General features: G+C 43.8%; 1 protein-coding gene across 1 annotated transcript in view; it reads left to right on the top strand.

Moving 5' to 3' along the window:
* LOC311225733 (CD109 antigen-like) overlaps positions 1–18,463 on the top strand; it is a gene marked incomplete at its 3' end in the record, with an annotated part of 122,226 nt that overhangs the window by 70,472 nt on the left and 33,291 nt on the right. The window contains exons 13-15 of the mRNA XM_084311127.1: positions 15,390–15,537; positions 17,215–17,454; positions 17,579–17,704. Coding sequence (XP_084167253.1) covers positions 15,390–15,537; positions 17,215–17,454; positions 17,579–17,704 — 514 coding nt within the window. The remainder of the gene's footprint in view (positions 1–15,389; positions 15,538–17,214; positions 17,455–17,578; positions 17,705–18,463) is intronic.

Below are 18,463 nucleotides of genomic sequence, written 5' to 3'. Positions count from 1 at the left end.
CTACTTCGGAGGCGTCGCTGAATACGTGCAGGTCGATCTTGCATGTCTCTGGCCTCACTGTGGGTGGGAAGTAGCTGCGGCGTATATTAACACCTGGGAGTGAGCGGAGTTCCATCTCCCACTCTCTCCATGTGGATGCAAGGTGTTCGGGTATGGGATCGTCCCAGCCCTGGTCTTTGTCCCATAGCGCTCTTACAATCATCTTTGCCCTGGTGGTGTAAGGTAGAATACATCCCAACGGGTCATATTGTCTGGCGAGTGTTCTGTATACACTCCGTCTGGTGGTCGGTATTGCCGTCGACCTTCCCTGCTCCTTGGTCAGGGGTTTGTGTCTATAATGGAGCGAGTCTGTTTTGAAGCGCCAGACTAGTCCTAGTGTCATTTCTTGGGCTTCTCCTGGGATGGTCGCCATCCAGGTGTCGCTGCTCGCGGCTTTGTCCTCGGGGGAGAGGCTGCGCAGTACTTGCGGGTCGCTGCTGGCCCACTGCCTGAGATCAAAGCCGCCTTTGATCAGGGAGGCGCGGAGCTTGAGTAGGAGAGCCTCGGCTTCTTCTGGCGTCGAGACGCTTTGTAAACAGTTGTCCACGTAGAAACTATTTGTCACACTTTGTTGGACCTCTTCATCTGCTGCTGGGTCCTCTGCGACGTGCTTTTGCAGTGCAAACGTAGCACAGCATGGGCTGCATGTGGTTCCGAAAGGGAGGACTTCCCATTGATAGATGGCTGGGTGCTCATCTCCGATCCTCTCTCTCCATAGGAACCGCAGCAGGGGCTTGTCCTCCTCCACTAGTCTCACCTGCAGGAACATCCCTTTGATGTCGCCGCTGATAGCCACCTTGTCCTGGCGGAAGCGTAGTAGCACGCCTAGTAGGGAGGGGCCGAGTGTTGGGCCGGCCAAGAGTTCTTTATTCAGATTTTGTGATCCGATCTGGTAGCTGCAGTTAAACACAATGCGATCCTTGCCGTTGTGGTGGACCTTGTGGTGCGGCACGTACCATGATTCGGTCATCTGATCGGCCTCTTTAATGTCAATTTTCTTTATGTGTCCCGCTGTGATTAATTTGTTAATCTCAGCGCGGTACACAGCTTCTTGAGCGGGGTCTTTGGCTAGGCGCCGCTCTGTGTTCAATAGATACCGCTCCGTCGCCTCTTTTGTAGCGCGAAAGGTGGGCATTCCCTCTCGCCTCAGGAGTGGAGTTGCGTATCTCATCACTCCGTTGACGTTGACTCTCTTTGTCCCGTGCTCGAGGAGGGCTATAGCGTAGATATCTTCCTTAGAACGAATGTCTTTCTTTTCGTTCTTAAAGGGCATTGTCTCTAGTGTCCATAGCCTCTCGACATGCTGCAGGAGTGTGGTGTCTCCTTCTGTCGCTCTGGAGTGGAGGCAGCTAGTGGCTGCTGTTCGGTTAAGAGACTTGGCGAGGGGGCCTTGTAATGTCCATCCTAGGCGGGTCTCGACTGCTGCAGGACAACCTCTGGGTCCTGTATGGACCCGGTCTATCGGGACTATGAGGTCTGCATGGTCGGAGCCTATCAGCAGGGTCGGGGTGGCACCGTCTATGAGCGGGATAGGGAGTTGACGCAGGTGCACATATTTCTCCATCAGCTTGGCGATGGGGTAGGTGTACTGCGATAGTCCTATTTCTTGGCTGGTGAAAGCATTAGTAATCCTGTACCGTCTCTCGGGCTGCCCGCTTGCTGCGATAGTGAAGGAGACATTCTCGCCCTTTATCGTCTTTAGATCTCGTCTTATTGTCCGAATAGTCATCTGGTTCTCGCTCCCCCGTAGCCCCAGCTGGGCCGCAGCGGACGCGAGGAGAAGGGTCTTCTCTGACCCGTCATCAAGGACGGCGTAAGTGTCCATGATCTTATCTTGGTAACTCAGTGTTACACGGACCACCTTTAAGAGCACCTGGGCGCCGCTGCTGCTAGCGGGGTCAATGTACATAACACTTGCCTTTGTGCTGCTGGATGGTGCAGGCTTTCTTTTGTTACTGTCGTGTAGGACATCCAGATGGGCTCCGTCACACCGACTACACCTCTTCTTTAGGCGGCACTCGGCTGCCATGTGACTGCGCGCACATCGGTAACAGCGCCTGTTGGACTTTATCCAGTGACTCACTTCTTCAGCGGTCATCTTCTTGAACTGGTCACATTGTGACAACCAGTGTTCCTTCTCGCAGTACGGGCACACCATCTTCCACTTCTCTTTCATCGAGGGGGTACTGTGGTTCTTGCTGCTCGGTACTGATTCTGATTGGTGCATGACAGTCACCGATCTTCGGCCATCGTTTACTCTCCTAGGTCCCTCTCTGGAGCTTGGTGTGCTCCGCACGAACGTATCCAGCCGTAGGCTGCTGACTTCTCTCGCCAGGAAGTCGGCTAGGTCTAGGAGGGATGGCTCGGGACCGTTAGGATCACGGTGGTCTCTTTGCCGCCTGAAGCGCTCCTGTCGGGCGGGCGCCAGCTTCTCTAAAATCCTCTCGACGTTCGAGTTTGCGTATAGTTCGTGCATACCCTTTTCTCGTTGCGCCCCCAGCATCCCTACCAGGGATTGTACTTTGATAGACAGGTCGTCTAGTGAGCGATTGTCTGTTGCTGGGGGTAGGCGGTCAATATGCCTTATCTCTTGTATTACGTAATCCCATATACGTCCATATCTTTGGTCTAGTGCTGCTAGAGCCGCGGTGTATGGGGTAGTAGAGGTGGCATAGGCCAGCGCTATGTTGTGCGCTCTGGGCACTTTCAGGTGCTTCAATAGGATCGCATACTTGTGGCGTTCATCAGCTACATCCACCATCATTGTCTCTAAGCACATCCGTAGCTCCGTGTACTGTGCTCGGTTCTCATGGGTGAAGTCTGGAAACGTCGGTGTGCCAATGTATGACGCCATGGATGGCTGGCACATCGGTGAGTGTTGGAAGAGAGGCCTCCTGGGCGAGTCTCTTCTTACGCCTCTCGGTGGGCTGGTACTGGCAGGGTACCATGGCCCGCTGGTCCAGGTGCTATTCCTCGGGACTGGTCGTGCGTCATGCTCACCCGTGAATCAAGTCGGGGGTCTGTAGCGCAGAGCCGCGGGGGTATAGCCTGGGCTGTACTGGACCTCCTGGTCCTGTGGAGTAATGTGCTGCTGTCGGGCTTGACTCTCCTCTTCTCCCTCTTCTTCTTCTGCCAGGTCATCTAGATCCTGTAGTCGTCTATTTAGCCTCTCCGCGGTGTCCGCCGTTCCTTCCTTGTAGCTGGGTCTCACTTGGACCGGTCGGGGAAGGGGTTCGGAGGGGGGTGTAGACTCTCTCTGGTGGTCGAGTTCAAGGTCGCCTGCTCGGTCAGGGGAGGGTGCCCTTGACACGTGTCTTGACGAGGCCCTGGAACCCCTTGTGGAGGGAGGGGGTGTTGCCCTGGTGATCAGCTGCTCCATTAGCTGCGCTTGTAGTCTGTCGCGCTCGGCTTGTAGTCTGTCGCGCTCGGCGTCGCGCTTGGTGAGATCTGCTTCTCTTTGGGCACTGGCAGCGGCACGCTGGGTGTCGGCCCGGTCTCTTGCCATATTCTCTTCCGTCTGAAGGCGTCTCAGCTCCAGACGTATGTGCTCTTCTTCGCTCCGTTGCTGTGTTTGGAGTCGATCGCGTTCACCCTGAAGTCGATCGCGTTCACCCTGAAGTCGATCGCGTTCGGTAGAGGCTGCCAGGGTGGCGAGGAACGCCTGTGACAGCATCCTCTCTGCCTCGCTGGGGGAAGACGCTTGTTGAGGTGAGCCGCTCCTGGCAGTACCCGTTGGGGATGCGTTCCCCTGCGGGGAGTCCTGGAGTTCTATCTCCTCGGCGCTCTCCTCATCTTGTTCCGTGCAGAGTTCCATCTCTGAAGGGTTGTCTTCCTCCCGGAGCTCTTGGGGGACTACTTCTTCGGTCTTGGCGGGGGGTAAAGTCGTGTCAGTTCCCTCCTGGTCCCCACCGTGAGCTTGGTCAGTTACATTAGAACCCACTAGGGCCTCTGTGGTCGGGGTATCCTGGTTGATAGGGTCGGACATAATTTTACTTTCTACTTTTACCGCGTTTACCGTTTGTAGAAGGCTAGGTAGTTTACTGACAGCGTAATCCTCTAAGTACTGAGGTGGCTGTCGTCTACGTTGCGGGCGTTCTACTTTAGGAGGACCGTTTCGTGGAGTGTTCATCATAGGCCATTTCAATATTAATACCACTATATTAATATTACACTGATTACCCTCCGGCTCGAAGGACCAATTGTAACTGAGGGGTACAATTCCCTGACTGTATTGATAAGTATGGTATCATTAAACCACTACCGCTTTATGTACTTTAACTACTGGCCATACAGTACACGATATCTAAATATGATGAACACTTTCCCACCATGAAACCAGGTCCACACAAAGGTAATAATCAAATATTTAATATATAGCAAAAGGTACATATAATATTCACCATTACATTTATGATTTGAATGCTCTTGTAAGGCAAATGAGTACTCGTAGGCAAATCAACACTGAATGTCCAATCTCTGGTTACGCAGGAAGCAAGTATACAACCTGGCTCTTAGGGAATTATATCTATGGTCACTTAATGATTATAGCTGGATATACTGTAGGGGTCCTGCCGGTTGTAAGCCAGTAGGGCGGGTAGGAGAGCCGTCGGCCGTATCCCGTCTGGTCAACGATGTCTAGGGAGACTTCACGTACAGAAGACAGTGCAGTAGAATCTTGATCCACAGATGAATACACCTTGGCTCTCTTGTAGGCTGGAGCTGTAGCTGTAGCTCCACAGTGAAGAAGAAGCGAGGCGACCTCAGTCTGGTCTGAGCGCCGTCTCACCTTGACTCCTTTCGGGGTAGATCCAACACTCACCGGTGTTGGCGATTATCCGCTCCACAAATCAAAGTACCAAAGCAAATATATATTCCATGCCGCATAGGGCTCAGCAGTCGTCGGGTAGGTAATCCAATGTACAGGTCCACTCGGTCCTCGCCTAGAACTCCTCGGATGAAAGCACCACGTGTGGTCTGCCCAACCTGGTTAAGACTCTAGATAACACGAGGAAGCGATGGGGGTGCTGCTCACTTTAGAACTCTAACCGCACGATGCACCATACATAATAGACTATTATTACTTAATAGAAATACGGTGCCAAACTCTGGCAATTCAGCTATTAATTCGCACGAGGTCTCACTGCTATTCTAAGGCCAAACAGGCCATACTACACCGCACGCGGTATCGTGGGGTGAGGCTTCACGTTCTGTTACTTAGTTGGGTAGAAGGGTAAAGGACTAAGAGGAATTCTACATTTCTTGCGCCATATTTATATGCACGGTGGACAAATAGTGCCACTCTGCTTTCGGTAGCCGTATTCCTGCGCGGAGCCGGGGCTAGTAAGGGCATGTCTCGTCGGTACCTTTGAACTTGAACGCCAGGGGCTGGTCCCTGGCGCCTGGTCCTTTTGTCCAATAAGAGAATGAACTATTATGGGCTGTAGTAGAATAAAGGAATATTCCGTGTATATGTACAAGGAATATACAAGGGATATCAAACGATATACAAATACTATTCAATATATATCCATAAATAAATATATATATTCGGTTTAATCTGATCCTTCACAACACCCGGCTTCCATCATATTACATCATATTTCAACGCACAGTGCGTTACGCACTGATAGGCGAAATATATTAGCTTGACCTATTTCATTGGCTGCGAGGATACAGCGATGATACCAGTGCATGCCCTGCCGGGCGCGATACGTCTCCGCCCAGCCTAAGATGTTGTTACTCTCTTTCAGACAGTGACTTCCTGTGAATGAAAACAATTATTTATATTTGATATATTAACGTTATATTGTGCATTGGAAACACAAACATACTTAAAATGAGTAAATATTATTAATTTTAAACATGTTTATTTTATTTCTAGGGCTCTAAAATAAAAAATAAAAATAAAAAAATGTCTTCTTCTCCTGCTCTCTTTACCAGGGGGGGGGGGGGGCGGCACTCCAGTGCCCCTAGTGGAGGAACCGCCACTGGTCTCGTGTCTTATCCTGTTCTTCCTCAACAGTGATTGGAACTCTCTGTTTGTGAATTCGGTCCCGTTGTCGGACCTCGAACATATTACTGTACCATAATGGGCTATGTCCGCCAGGAATTTTTCCGTGGCCTGGAGTGTGTCACTCTTTGCTTTAAGAAAGTAAACAAACACTGCCTCTGTGCACACGTCTGTAAAAGACTGTACATATCTAAAGCCTCCTATGGACTCATTCCTTACTGGACCGGCAAGATCTGTGTTAACCAACGCAAGTGGTACTTTTACTTTTTCTGTGGGATTTCTGTTCCTCGATTGAGCAAACTTCCCCTTTATGCACACGACACATTCTTTATCAGGTCTACACTTTTCGCCTTCAATGTGCATGCCCTCTGTCACTGCTTGCAGTTTCAGTAAATCCTCGTAGTTACAATGACCCATAATCTCATGCCATGTCTGAATATCGTGGCTGACGGTTACTTTACACACATCATTGTCATTACACTCTGTTTTCAGGTAATACATTCTTTGATACACCTCTATGTCAAATCGCGTACCGTTGGGCTCTACAAGAAAATGTTTACCTTCAGTGAAGAACGCTCTGGCATCGTTCGCAGTAGCAGCTATTACAGAGAATAGTCCTTGTGGGAACGATGGCACATAGAGAGCGTTCTTTAACGTCACTGTACGCCGGCGCCCCCCGCTGTCCGTGAGGCATACCTGTGCGTCTCCTCTCTCTTTCGCCAACCCGTAGGTGCGCTTTCCATCTGCCAGCTCCATGCTGTGTCTCTCCGGGCTGAAAGTTCTGTCAAAGTTCTTGAACTGACTCCTGTCGTTGATGACGTGGGACGACGCACCTGTGTCCACGATCAGTCCCTTCCTTTGGGCCTGTTGCAGCTGCGTTGGCCTGGTGACGTACGTCGTTTGCGCCCTGGGGATGAAGCCCTCTCGTTCCGCTACTCTCCAGGCGTTGCCTCGATCCGTCTCACGCCGACCATCGCCGCCATCTTGTCCATGCGCGTGTCGCACGCCCTGGTCGTGTTTCTTCATGCACGCTCTGCCTGCGTGCTGCGTGGATCTGCAGGGGCCACACCAGACAGTCCTTGTGCAGTTACTTCTCCGATGGCCTTTCTCTCCGCATCGCCAACACGCCTGCTCCGTCGTGGTCCTGGTCCTCTCCCTTGGCGTCGCTCGGGCTTTAGCGCCCTCTCTCCCGCCTCCGCGGCGGCTGGTTGGGTATCTTCTGAGGCCTCGAAGTTCCTTAACTTAGCCTTGAACTGTCCCAGTGTCATGTCCGTTGAACCGTGTGTTACCAGGAGTGTGAACGGTTTGTACAGCTCTGGTAGTCCTCTCATCATCATCGCCATCATTAGCCCATCGCTTGGTGCTTCTCCGGCACTCCTCAATGGCGTCGTGATTTGCTCCGCTCTGTTGACGTATTCGGTCACGGTCTCGGTGTGCCCCTTTCTCAGGGTCGTCAGTGCAGAGTGTGTAGAGGGCCATGACTCGAGGTTTTCCTCGTCCGATGTAATGCTCTCTCAATACCTCTAGGCTTTCTCGGCCTCGGTCTTTAGTGTCGCGGAATATCAGCCCCAGGCTGGTGTCGTCGAGCAGCGGCGCTAACTCACAGTACGCGTCTGCGTTACGCTGGTCGTCCAGGGCTTGCTCTTCCGCCGTCAGTTCAGTCTCCTTCAGCCCTGCACCGTGCATGCAGCATAGCATGCGTTCTTCCCAGAGCTCGTAGTTCTCTGCTTTTCCGTTGAATGAGGGCCATTTGTTCCTCCCTCTGGTCGCCGCGCGTTCTATGATGGGGTTCTCCCCCTCGCCTCCGTTGTGCTCAGCATGCTCCGTCTCCCCCGATGCCGCCTCCTCGGGGCTCTTGGCTGCAACCTTCCAGTGACTCCCGGCTGCTACCTTCTTGACCCTCCTGTGAGTCTTCTTGGCTTTCATGTCGCTCTTTGATGGTGGGCGTAGTTTTAGCTCCTGTTGGCCTAGCGTCTAGCCACGCGGTACTCCCGGTGCTAACCTAGCCTATACTTTAGCTAAACTTGCTACCCTTATTATTTCGCCCCCGGCGTGATCTGGGCCCATAACCTGTTAACAGAATTCGGCTGTAGGGCGACAATAATGTGATCAAGAGGCATGGTTTCTATCTTGAGCCTTAACTGGCGTGGTTTATTATTTACAGTAACAATACAGGTATTCTCATACTGAGAGACTGGGGGAAAGAGAAAGAAGTGGGAGGAGACACCACTATTTATATTCGCCACCTGGCGGTGTTCCTGAGTGTCTCCGCCTAGAGCGCCCTCTAGTGGAAACAGTTATATATGCAGTTATACAGTTACTATTGTAAACAGTTATATAGGCAGTTAGACAGTTACTAACAATCCTACACAGAACCTCTGCCTTCAACACTTCCTACTGACCTACTGTATAAGAAAGAGGAAAATCGCAAAACGCAGAAATGCTACAGTAAAATAGTAACGTTAATACACTTGTGCAGACAGTTGACAGTTGCTGAGTAATGATTTGACAACTTCTGTCCGACAGTGAATCAATGACTAATTACGACATTTGTACTTACTGATTCGATTCAAAGAGCATCTCAATTATTAGTAAGGTGAGACATGTACTCAATCCCAACTCATTGCACATTCTGTACTGTGCAATGATCTTGCCTTACCTGCATTACTGCACAGAGGTATGGGGTAACACATACAAAACAACCATAAATACATTGACTATCCTACAAAAAAGAGCAGTAAGAGTAATAAACAATGCAGGATATCGGGACCAAACACACACACACTGTTTCTACAATCACACATTTTGAAGTTGATTGATATGGTAAACTTTAAAACTCTGCAAGTTATGTACAAAGCAAGAAATAATCAATTACCAGTAAATGTAAGAAGCTAATTTCTGGATAAACAGGGGGGGATACAACCTCAGAGGACCATTGAACTTCAAAAAACATGTGATGAAAACCAACCTGAAAATAATGTGTATCTCCTCTTACGGCACCCTGTGGAATGGGCTAGAGCAGGGGTGGCCAACCAGTCAGAGACTAAGAGCCACAAAAAAATTACTGTGGTACCACAAAGAGCCACACCATATACCAGCGTTTCTCAACTTTTTTTTCAGTCACGGCACCCTTCATGTGTTTATAGGTCTCACCCTCTGGCCTCTGAAGTTGCTAATGTCTTTTTTATTTGGGCCTCACAGGGTTAAAAGTACCCTGTGAGACCCACGGTTGCAAAATTACAAAATCACTTTTAGCCATTTAAAAAAATAATGTTTATTTAAAAAATGTTAAAGGGGAACTATTTTACTATTTCTTTCACTATTTGGGCACTTTTACACAATTCCTGTGAGTCTATGGAACACCTAGGTTTTTTTCAAAAAAAATGCATTGTTTTGTATTTCTAATCAAGTACTAAAAACCACATTTTTCTACCTCAAGATCTTAAGCCGTTTTGAGGCTGGGCTCCAACCACTGTGTGGCCTGGTGCCAACTGCCACATCAACTGCCACATTATTATGCAGCTGAGAAATCTCTGACATCACAGATATGCACATTTTCAGATGACTCAGTTCAGTGAGGGTGAATATTGTGAGAGGAGAATTGGAAGAATTCGCCAATATGAGAATTAGAGACATATATCCTATTAATATAAGTCCACATAGCTAAGAAACAATGGTAAACACTGAAAAAAGCCATTTATAAGATAGTTCCCCTTTAAGCACATGTATAGTCAATTGGTCCTGTTGTTCAGCCTCACAATGCTATTTGATAGTAAATGTGTTTATATGTCCCACCCTCTGGCCTCTGAAGTTGCTAATTTCTTTTTAATTTGGGCCTCACAGGGTTAACCTCTTAAGCCCGAGATATACAGTAAAAGTGTATATTTTCAGCATTATGTTTATTATTTTAACTGTTATTAGTGAAATATAAGATTATAGAAATCTCAGGGCATTGAGTCGGAAACCGGCGCATATTGACAGGAGGAAGTGGCACAGCCAAAAGTGAGTGTAGTCTTTTGAAGGAAGAGACTCAGGGCTTTCAAATTTCGAAAAACTACCCTACCCAGCTCACACCAGCCCCTGTCAATCATCTGACTTCTGGATTTACTTTTGAATTTCTCTTATTTTTTGGGATTATCTCCCACAAACCTGAACGTTATTGCCATAAAACAGAACGCAGTTAGTTTCTCTACCTTTCTGTGAACGTCTTGCAAAAAACGGTGTTGCAATATGATGAAAAATGGTGGAGAAATTTACATTATAAAAAAGATGGCAGAATTCAGTACTGTATCTACAAAACCTTCTGTTTAATCATCTTCCCTTTATTCATTTGCTTAGATTTTTCAGGTCTGGTCAATTTTAGCATGGTGTTATTTACAGTCAAAGATAATTTTTTTTTTAAATAGAATTGATATTCTCCTTTGGTTCATTACAATTTACTCAAGCCTAGTAACAGACACACTATTTCTGACACTGATCCATATATGTCCCTAGATTCAGATAAGAGGAACATGCAAATGGACCATTTAAAAAAAAATTGTAAATGTTTATTCTACGTCCTTATGGAATGAGTGACAAAAAAAATTATGGATGGAAGAGCCGCACATTGACGGGCAAAGAGCCGCATGCGGCTCGCGAGCCGCGGGTTGGCCACCCCTGGGCTAGAGGATGAACAAAAATATTGTGAAAACATAAATCAATTCAAATCTAGACAAAAAAATATCTATTTTTGATACGTACAGAAGGGAAGAAGAGCTTTAATTGCATAATAAAAAGAATACGTATGATACTGTATTGTACGTTATATCATATTACATTATATAATCATATTATAATTAATTTGTATATTATATTGAACTATATTTGCAGTATATACTATTATATTATGGTACTATATTATATTGTATATATCATGTACTATATATCTCATATCACATTATATGTGCTGTATACACTATTATGTACTATATACTATTATATACTGCAGGTATAATATACTGTAATGTGTACTGTAATGTGTACTATTATGTACTATGTATGTATGTAAAAAAAAGAAAAAAAAAGAAAAAAAGAAAAAAACGTAAGTCTTCAGGGGTAGGGCCCGACAAGCCTGCTTCTCCCTAGCCCTTTTTGGACAATTGGACAATGCTGCAATAGCAGCTGGTAGAACTTTGGTGATTTATGGAATGACCGTTGTTATGTGTCCAAAGCCCGAATATTTTTTTTTTTAACTGAACTGAACTGAACTGAACTTACTGATTCGATATTTTCTTTTCGGGTCCCGAATACTCGATTACTCAGTACAGCTCCCTTCTTTAGTAACATCCTGGAAATCATCCTGGAAATCACCCCAGCATTATAAAGTCCTTGATTCTCAATGTCCTGCCTTGCAAAAATGTGCGGTACACATTGAGTTTATTGAGTTTATTGAGTTTATTAGGATCCCCATTAGCTGTTGCATGACAACAACTAGTCTTACTGGGGTCCACACAAAACATAAAACATTACATTCAACAAGACTTTTACAGAACAGTAAATAAATAGAATGAAAACTGATTTCCGAAGTCCATTTTCCTTCAATCATTGACTTTCATATTTTCCATCATATACCACTTATTTTCTGATTTTCATTTAATTGGAACGAAAATAATGATAATAATAATAATGATAATAAAATGAGAATAAAGTACTTATAGGTTTTTAGATAACAGGTATTAAGGGTATATCCTATAAAGACAATTAACTAAAATGTGATTTCATAGTACTGCTCCCACCATGTTTTATCATCAATATCATTCAACCATTGGTCTGTCATTTGTGTGAGTGCTGTTGCTCTTGAGGGAAACTTGGCCCATTGCTGGCGGATCACGACATCATCAGGAAATGAATGCAAGGACATATTCGCTGCTTGGCAGTCAGGAACAGCACAACATATCTTGCCCGTTTTGCTCATAACGTTTTAAAATGCTAACACAATGCTAACTGACTGTTAAACTTTAATTCCACGCAGTTGCTTGCGTACTACAATAAATAATGGTTGAGTGTGCGCTACAGCCATAGAGGGGCCGTTAGTTATGCAGATGAGAATTCTTGGACGTCTCACAGGTACACGAAATTCAGAATAGCTTAGTTCAGTGAGGGAGCATCTCCTGAGATCTGAACTGGAGGAGTGCGCCAAAATGAAAATGAGAGAAATAGACATTGTTGATACAACCCCAGATTGCTAGAAAACAATGCTAAACACTGGAAAAGGCCATTTATAAGACAGGGACCTTTAACTTTATCTTAAATAGTTCCATTTACATTTCAATATTGTAAGTCAGACATTTTAAGTGCACCAGATTGATGCATTTAAATGTTAAATGCATGCCCATCTTAAAGGGTTTGGAATCCCCCCGCCATAGTTTCACAAAATAGGGGCCCCAAAACAACATTTCACTAAGGGCCCCCAAAAAGCTAGAAACGGCCCTGGTGACACCAGTATGTCACATTGTACCTCAGGGCAGGACTGGGAATGTCCTGAGACAGAGCGCTCCCCCCACACACCTGGGAGCAGGAGTAGGTGTGCGTCAATCCCCCTGTGGTTTCAACAGACCCTGGATCATGACCCAGGATGTGAATGTGATACTGTGTGTCTCTGTGTGTGTGTGTGTGTGTGTGTGTGTGTGTTCACACGTTATACTGTGTGTGAGAAAAAAACGTGTGTGTGTATGATCATGTGTGAGAGTGTACGTATGCGGTGCAGTTGAGTTTCGTCTTTTAACTTTGTAGTCGGGACCGACAGAGGCTGGTTGAGGCGTAACAGAGCAGGTAGCAGAGCCATGGAGTGGATCTGGACTGTGGGAGTGTGTTTTGGACTTGTGTGTTCTGTTGTACCCAGTTCTGCGCAGAATTCATCCAGGTAAAGATATTTATATATAACACTTTACTCTGGAGGGGGTGGGGGCACAAATAATGACTAAGTATCTGGGAGCTAATCATTAGATTAGATCAGATTTATTGTCAGTACAGTACAACAAACAGAAGTTGGAATCTTACCTGCAAGGTAACAATAAAGTGCATTAACAATATACAGTGTAACAAGTGATTTAATATTTTATATATATTTAACAAAGCTACTGAGTAAATAGGCCAATCTGATGTATGTACAGTATTATTATGTACAGTGATACACTACAGTAGAAGCCATACTGTCCAGTAGGTGAATGAATGAATGAATGAAAACTTTATTTAACAGATTGCAGAATGGGTACAATACAGTACGGCTCAATACATACAATTGTTAAGGGGATGCAGACCTGAGAAAGACGTTTGTCTTGTTTCCATCAGGGTCCCCCATTTTCAATTCATATTATATTTCAATATTATATTATATATTATATTCATATAGGTATGGGATATATACAGATAGATATAGTATATAGATTTGTACACAGAGGGATGTCCCTGCTCTGAAACATCATGTTTAGATTCCTATGTTACTGTTGGAGGTGGAAGGTAACTAATTACAATTACTCCAATTACTGGAATTTATGTTTTTTCTTAAAAAATTTTTTATGTACGGTATAATTCTTTTTTTGGTACTTTTAAAATCCGGTGCTTTTACAGTACTTCTACTTGAGTCAATGTTTGAAATATTTACTCCTACTTGTATTTGAGTGTATTTTATTTTGGTCCTAAGAGTAGTACTGTAAGTACAATGATATCTGTCATGAGTAGTACTGTAAGTACAATGAGATCTGTCATGAGTAGTACTGTAAGTACAATGAGATCTGTCATAGTACTATATTGACAGATCTGTCGTGGACAGTAAAATAAAGTCACTCTGGGCTTCAGCTCTCATAACTGATGCTAGCTTTGTTAATACTGTAAGAACCATCCCCACAGCTTTTGGATTTACTGTATAGTGACCCTTGTGACTGGGTGGAGGGGTTGCTGGTTCGATCCCCCGAACTGGCGGGAAAAATCTGGGTGTAGGGAAGTGAATGAGTAACACTCGCCTCTTCCTCAAAACGCACCGTTGAAGTGCCCTTGAGCAAGGCACTTTAACCCCAGTTGCTCCATTGGAGCCGTTCAGTGGGAAACTCCCAGGAGTGTGAAGCACTGAAGCAGGGTGTTGCTCGAAAAGAGCATTTTGTGCTCAGTGAACCTATCCTGGGTAAATAAAGGTTCAACTTTTATTTGTATTACCTAATTAATAATAATAACACAAAATACATGTGCCCTAAGGAGAAGGATATGTGCTCGATGAGGAAATCCAAGCCCATTGCCAAGAGAAAGTGATGCCTATAAATAATTGTACTATGGAAATACACACTAAGCATCCCCCAAGGGCCCCCAAGCAGCACTGCCAACTTCCAACAGCAACAACAACAAATAGAATATCCAAGAGCATGCCAAAAAGAGTTCTCAATTAATTATGGTGGTACAATGTTGGAAAATGCATAATATCCCAATGTTTTTTGTTGTTTGAAAATAACAAAATAAATTTGCTTTTTAGTGTGCTACTCTTGTAACAATACTTGAGTGATATGGTATAAGCCAGTACTGTCCCACCTCTGGTCATAGTATAAATCATCTAATCGTTTTTAACTGACAGGGAAAGACAAGTACAATAGGCCACAATGGAAACAAGTGATACTTTTGAACTGTATGGTGTTATCCTCTGCATGTTCAATGGATATGTAGTTGTTGCCGGATATATGACCTTTTATACATTCATGATATGTAAAATAAATCAAATCACGGTGACACATAACACTCTACATAGTGTATATATACAGTAATACAATGTACATCAGTCATGTTTACAGCATGGCATAAAGTGTGCTTCTAGTTGTAAAGACTAGGGTCACTAGGGTCACTAACAAGGTCTGACTAAGATTAGACAAGATAAGATCAGATATTCCTTTATTGGTCCCCTGGGGGCATACTATATGGTTACGTGGTTAACAACTATAGAGAATTGTACACCTGGGACCTGATCCATCGTCCATCCATACCCCAGGAGGTCACTTAGGTCTTCTGACAAAAGGTGATCGTGCTTTTGAAATTCTAGCACTCACAGACAAACTGTCTCCGTTGACGCTTTTGAACAGCAGCCTTTGTTTCACCTCGCGCTGTCTAGTATGTAAAAAAAAGATAATTCACCTCGTGCTGTGTAGTATTATGTAAAAAGAAATTTGGTGGGCTATTTTTATGGTTTGTTTATATCTGTTTTCGTTTATTTAGAAAACTAGAAAAAGAAAAGTGATTTGATAACTGTCGATAAAAAACGTCTTTCCCGCCTTTTCACCCCATCTGTGATACCCCCCCCCCCCATCCCTCCTGCCTCCTCCAGTATGAGTCGTATGTATCTAATCTCAAGTCCAGAGGTGCTGCGCGGTGGGACCCCCACTCCGCTAGCTGTCACCCTCCTCACTGAGTCCTCAGTCAGGGTGACGGCCCAGGTGTCACAGGCCAGCGTCCCTCTAGCTCAGGCAGAGGACGTACTCCAAGGAGGTAACCGAGGGTGTAGTGGGTAGGAACCCACATACTGTACACCGTTTTGACTTGACAAAAAGAGTTGACCCAGTGTTTAAGCTCATGAATCATGATTGACATTCATATTATGGATTATATAAAGTGGTATATTAATTTATCCGAGTTACCTGAAAATAGGGTATTTTTGAGGAAATAACACAAAATAATAATATTGGCTGAAGTTAATAGTTTACCGATTTAATTTGGATCACTGCATCACTGGTGTAATCAGTCTATTTTATATTACATCAGGTTTGACTGCCCTGGTTTATCAGCGAGCCACTGTAATACTGATCATTATTCTTGTTTTAAAGGTCTGACTGACATGTATCATTATTCTTTAAAGGTTGACTGACATGTATAATTATTCTTTAAAGGTTGACTGACATGTATAATTTTTTGTTTTAAAGGTTGACTGACATGTATCATTATTCTTGTTTTAAAGGTTGACTGACATGTATCATTATTCTTTAAAGGTTGACTGACATGTATCATTATTCTTTAAAGGTTGACTGACATGTATCACTATTCTTGTTTTAAAGGTCTGACTGACATGTATCATTATTCTTTAAAGGTTGACTGACATGTATCATTATTCTTTAAAGGTCTGACTGACATGTATCATTATTCTTTAAAAGGTTGACTGACATGTATAATTATTCTTTAAAGGTTGACTGACATGTATCATTATTCTTGTTTTAAAGGTTGACTGACATGTATCATTATTCTTGTTTTAAAGGTTGACTGACATGTATCATTATTCTTTAAAGGTTGACTGACATGTATCATTATTCTTTAAAGGTTGACTGACATGTATCAGTATTCTTTAAAAGGTTGACTGACATGTATAATTATTCTTTAAAGGTTGACTGACATGTATCATTATTCTTGTTTTAAAGGTTGACTGACATGTATCATTATTCTTGTTTTAAAGGTTGACTGACATGTATCATTATTCTTTAAAGGTTGACTGACATGTATCATTATTCTTTAAAGGTTGACTGACATGTATCATTATTCTTTAAAGGTTGACTGACATGTATCAGTATTATTTAAAGGTTGACTGACATGTATCATTATTCTTGTTTTAAAGGTTGACTGACATGTATCATTATTCTTGTTTTAAAGGTTGACTGACATGTATCATTATTCTTGTTTTAAAGGTTGACTGACATGTATCATTATTCTTGTTTTAAAGGTTGACTGACATGTATCATTATTCTTGTTTTAAAGGTTAACTGACATGTATCATTATTCTTGTTTTAAAGGTTGACTGACATGTACACTGTATCATTATTCTTGTTTTTAGGTTTGACAGGGATTCTTACTCTTCCTCCTGTAAGTATGGTTCTATACTTTCTTCTCCATTCATAAAATCACAGCACTTGTTTTTGTGTCAAGTCACTTTGGGATTTTGGAAGAGCAATTTGAAACATAGAAAAGTATTATTATACTTATACTTAATAATGATAATAATAATGATAATAATAATAATAATTGTTTATTTTCATGAATGAGTAAACAGATAGTCCTCAGAGGAACATTGGGTTACTCAAAACACTATTGGAATCATCAGTTTCACTTTTCACATTGTTGTAGCTGGAGATGGACCTATATAATGCTGTGCTATATCAATTCTCTAGATCCCCGGCAGCTCTGTGAACCAGAGTTCCCCCTTAACCCTGGAGGTGAGGGGATACCAGAGAGACCAGCTCGTCTTCATCAACACTAGCACCATCTTCTTTAGCAACAAAACAATCTGCTCCCTCATCCAGACCGACAGATCCCACTACCGTCCAGGAGACATGGTCAAAATCAGAATCATATCTGTCCAGCCTGACAACCGCCCCTACACAGGCAGTGTGGATGACATCTCTATACGGGTGGGTCTCAATCTTCTGTTTTAAAGAAAATCAAAACCGCAGGGAGTTGAATCAACTTTTTTTGTTTTGTCAGGCATTGTTGTGATGTACATCTTGTGACTGACACTCCTTTTGACACCATCAGGACCCCAGGGGAAACGTGGTCCAAAGGTTGGATTCCGTCGACGGTCACCTGGGAATTGTACCGACAGTCTTCAGTCTGTCACAGACCCCTCCCCTGGGACGGTGGTCAATCACAGCTACAGTGAACGTGAGGTTGCTTTTAGACAAAGATGTCACTCAATGTTATGACCTAATTCTTCATTTTCAAAGCTACTTTTGTGCCATACCTTGAATTGAATGAAATTTGAGAAATGTGTCTTCATACTTGTGAGTTGAGGGGGAGTGCGTTGAAGAAGACCAGGTAGACCTCTACTGATGCACATTGAATCTTTACTTGTAATTAAAGTTGTTTTGGTTTGGTTTATTTAACATTTCAGTTGTGAGACCATACACAATGAAACTGCCATATCCCTTTTAGGAAGCAGCTGCCAATCAGATTCACAATTAAGAAGCACAGTAGAACATTTTGAATTACTCTCTAAAATCATAGTAAATATAATTTCCACCTTCTCTCTCTTTCACTATAGGGGTCTATCAGTGAGGAGATGTTTCATGTGGAAGACTATGGTAACTTTTTTTAACAAAAGTATTCATTCATTTAGTTGTTTTTCTTTTCAAAAGTACCCTTTATTGCTGCTATCTTTTTAATGTCCACTGACTGTCTTCGTAGAGCCTCCTCACTTTGAAGTGGTGGTAAAGACTGCTCTCCAGGTCCTGGCTGGAGACGACATCTCAGGAACTGTCAAAGCACAGTGAGTCAAATGTTGTTGTTGTTTTTTCTACAAATGTATACATTTTCTGTTGTAATTTGTGGTAATGCGTTTTTCTTGTCTTCATTCCATTCCAAACATAGTTGAATAACTTAGCATGGAGTAGTGGTATATGTATATTGTTGTTTACAATTTTT

This window comes from Notolepis coatsorum (assembly GCF_963971535.1).
Source record: "Notolepis coatsorum genome assembly, chromosome: 3".
Lineage (NCBI taxonomy): Eukaryota > Metazoa > Chordata > Actinopteri > Aulopiformes > Paralepididae > Notolepis > Notolepis coatsorum.
Note: the sequence above shows the minus strand (reverse complement) of the source record. Positions and strands in the feature narration are given on the sequence as shown.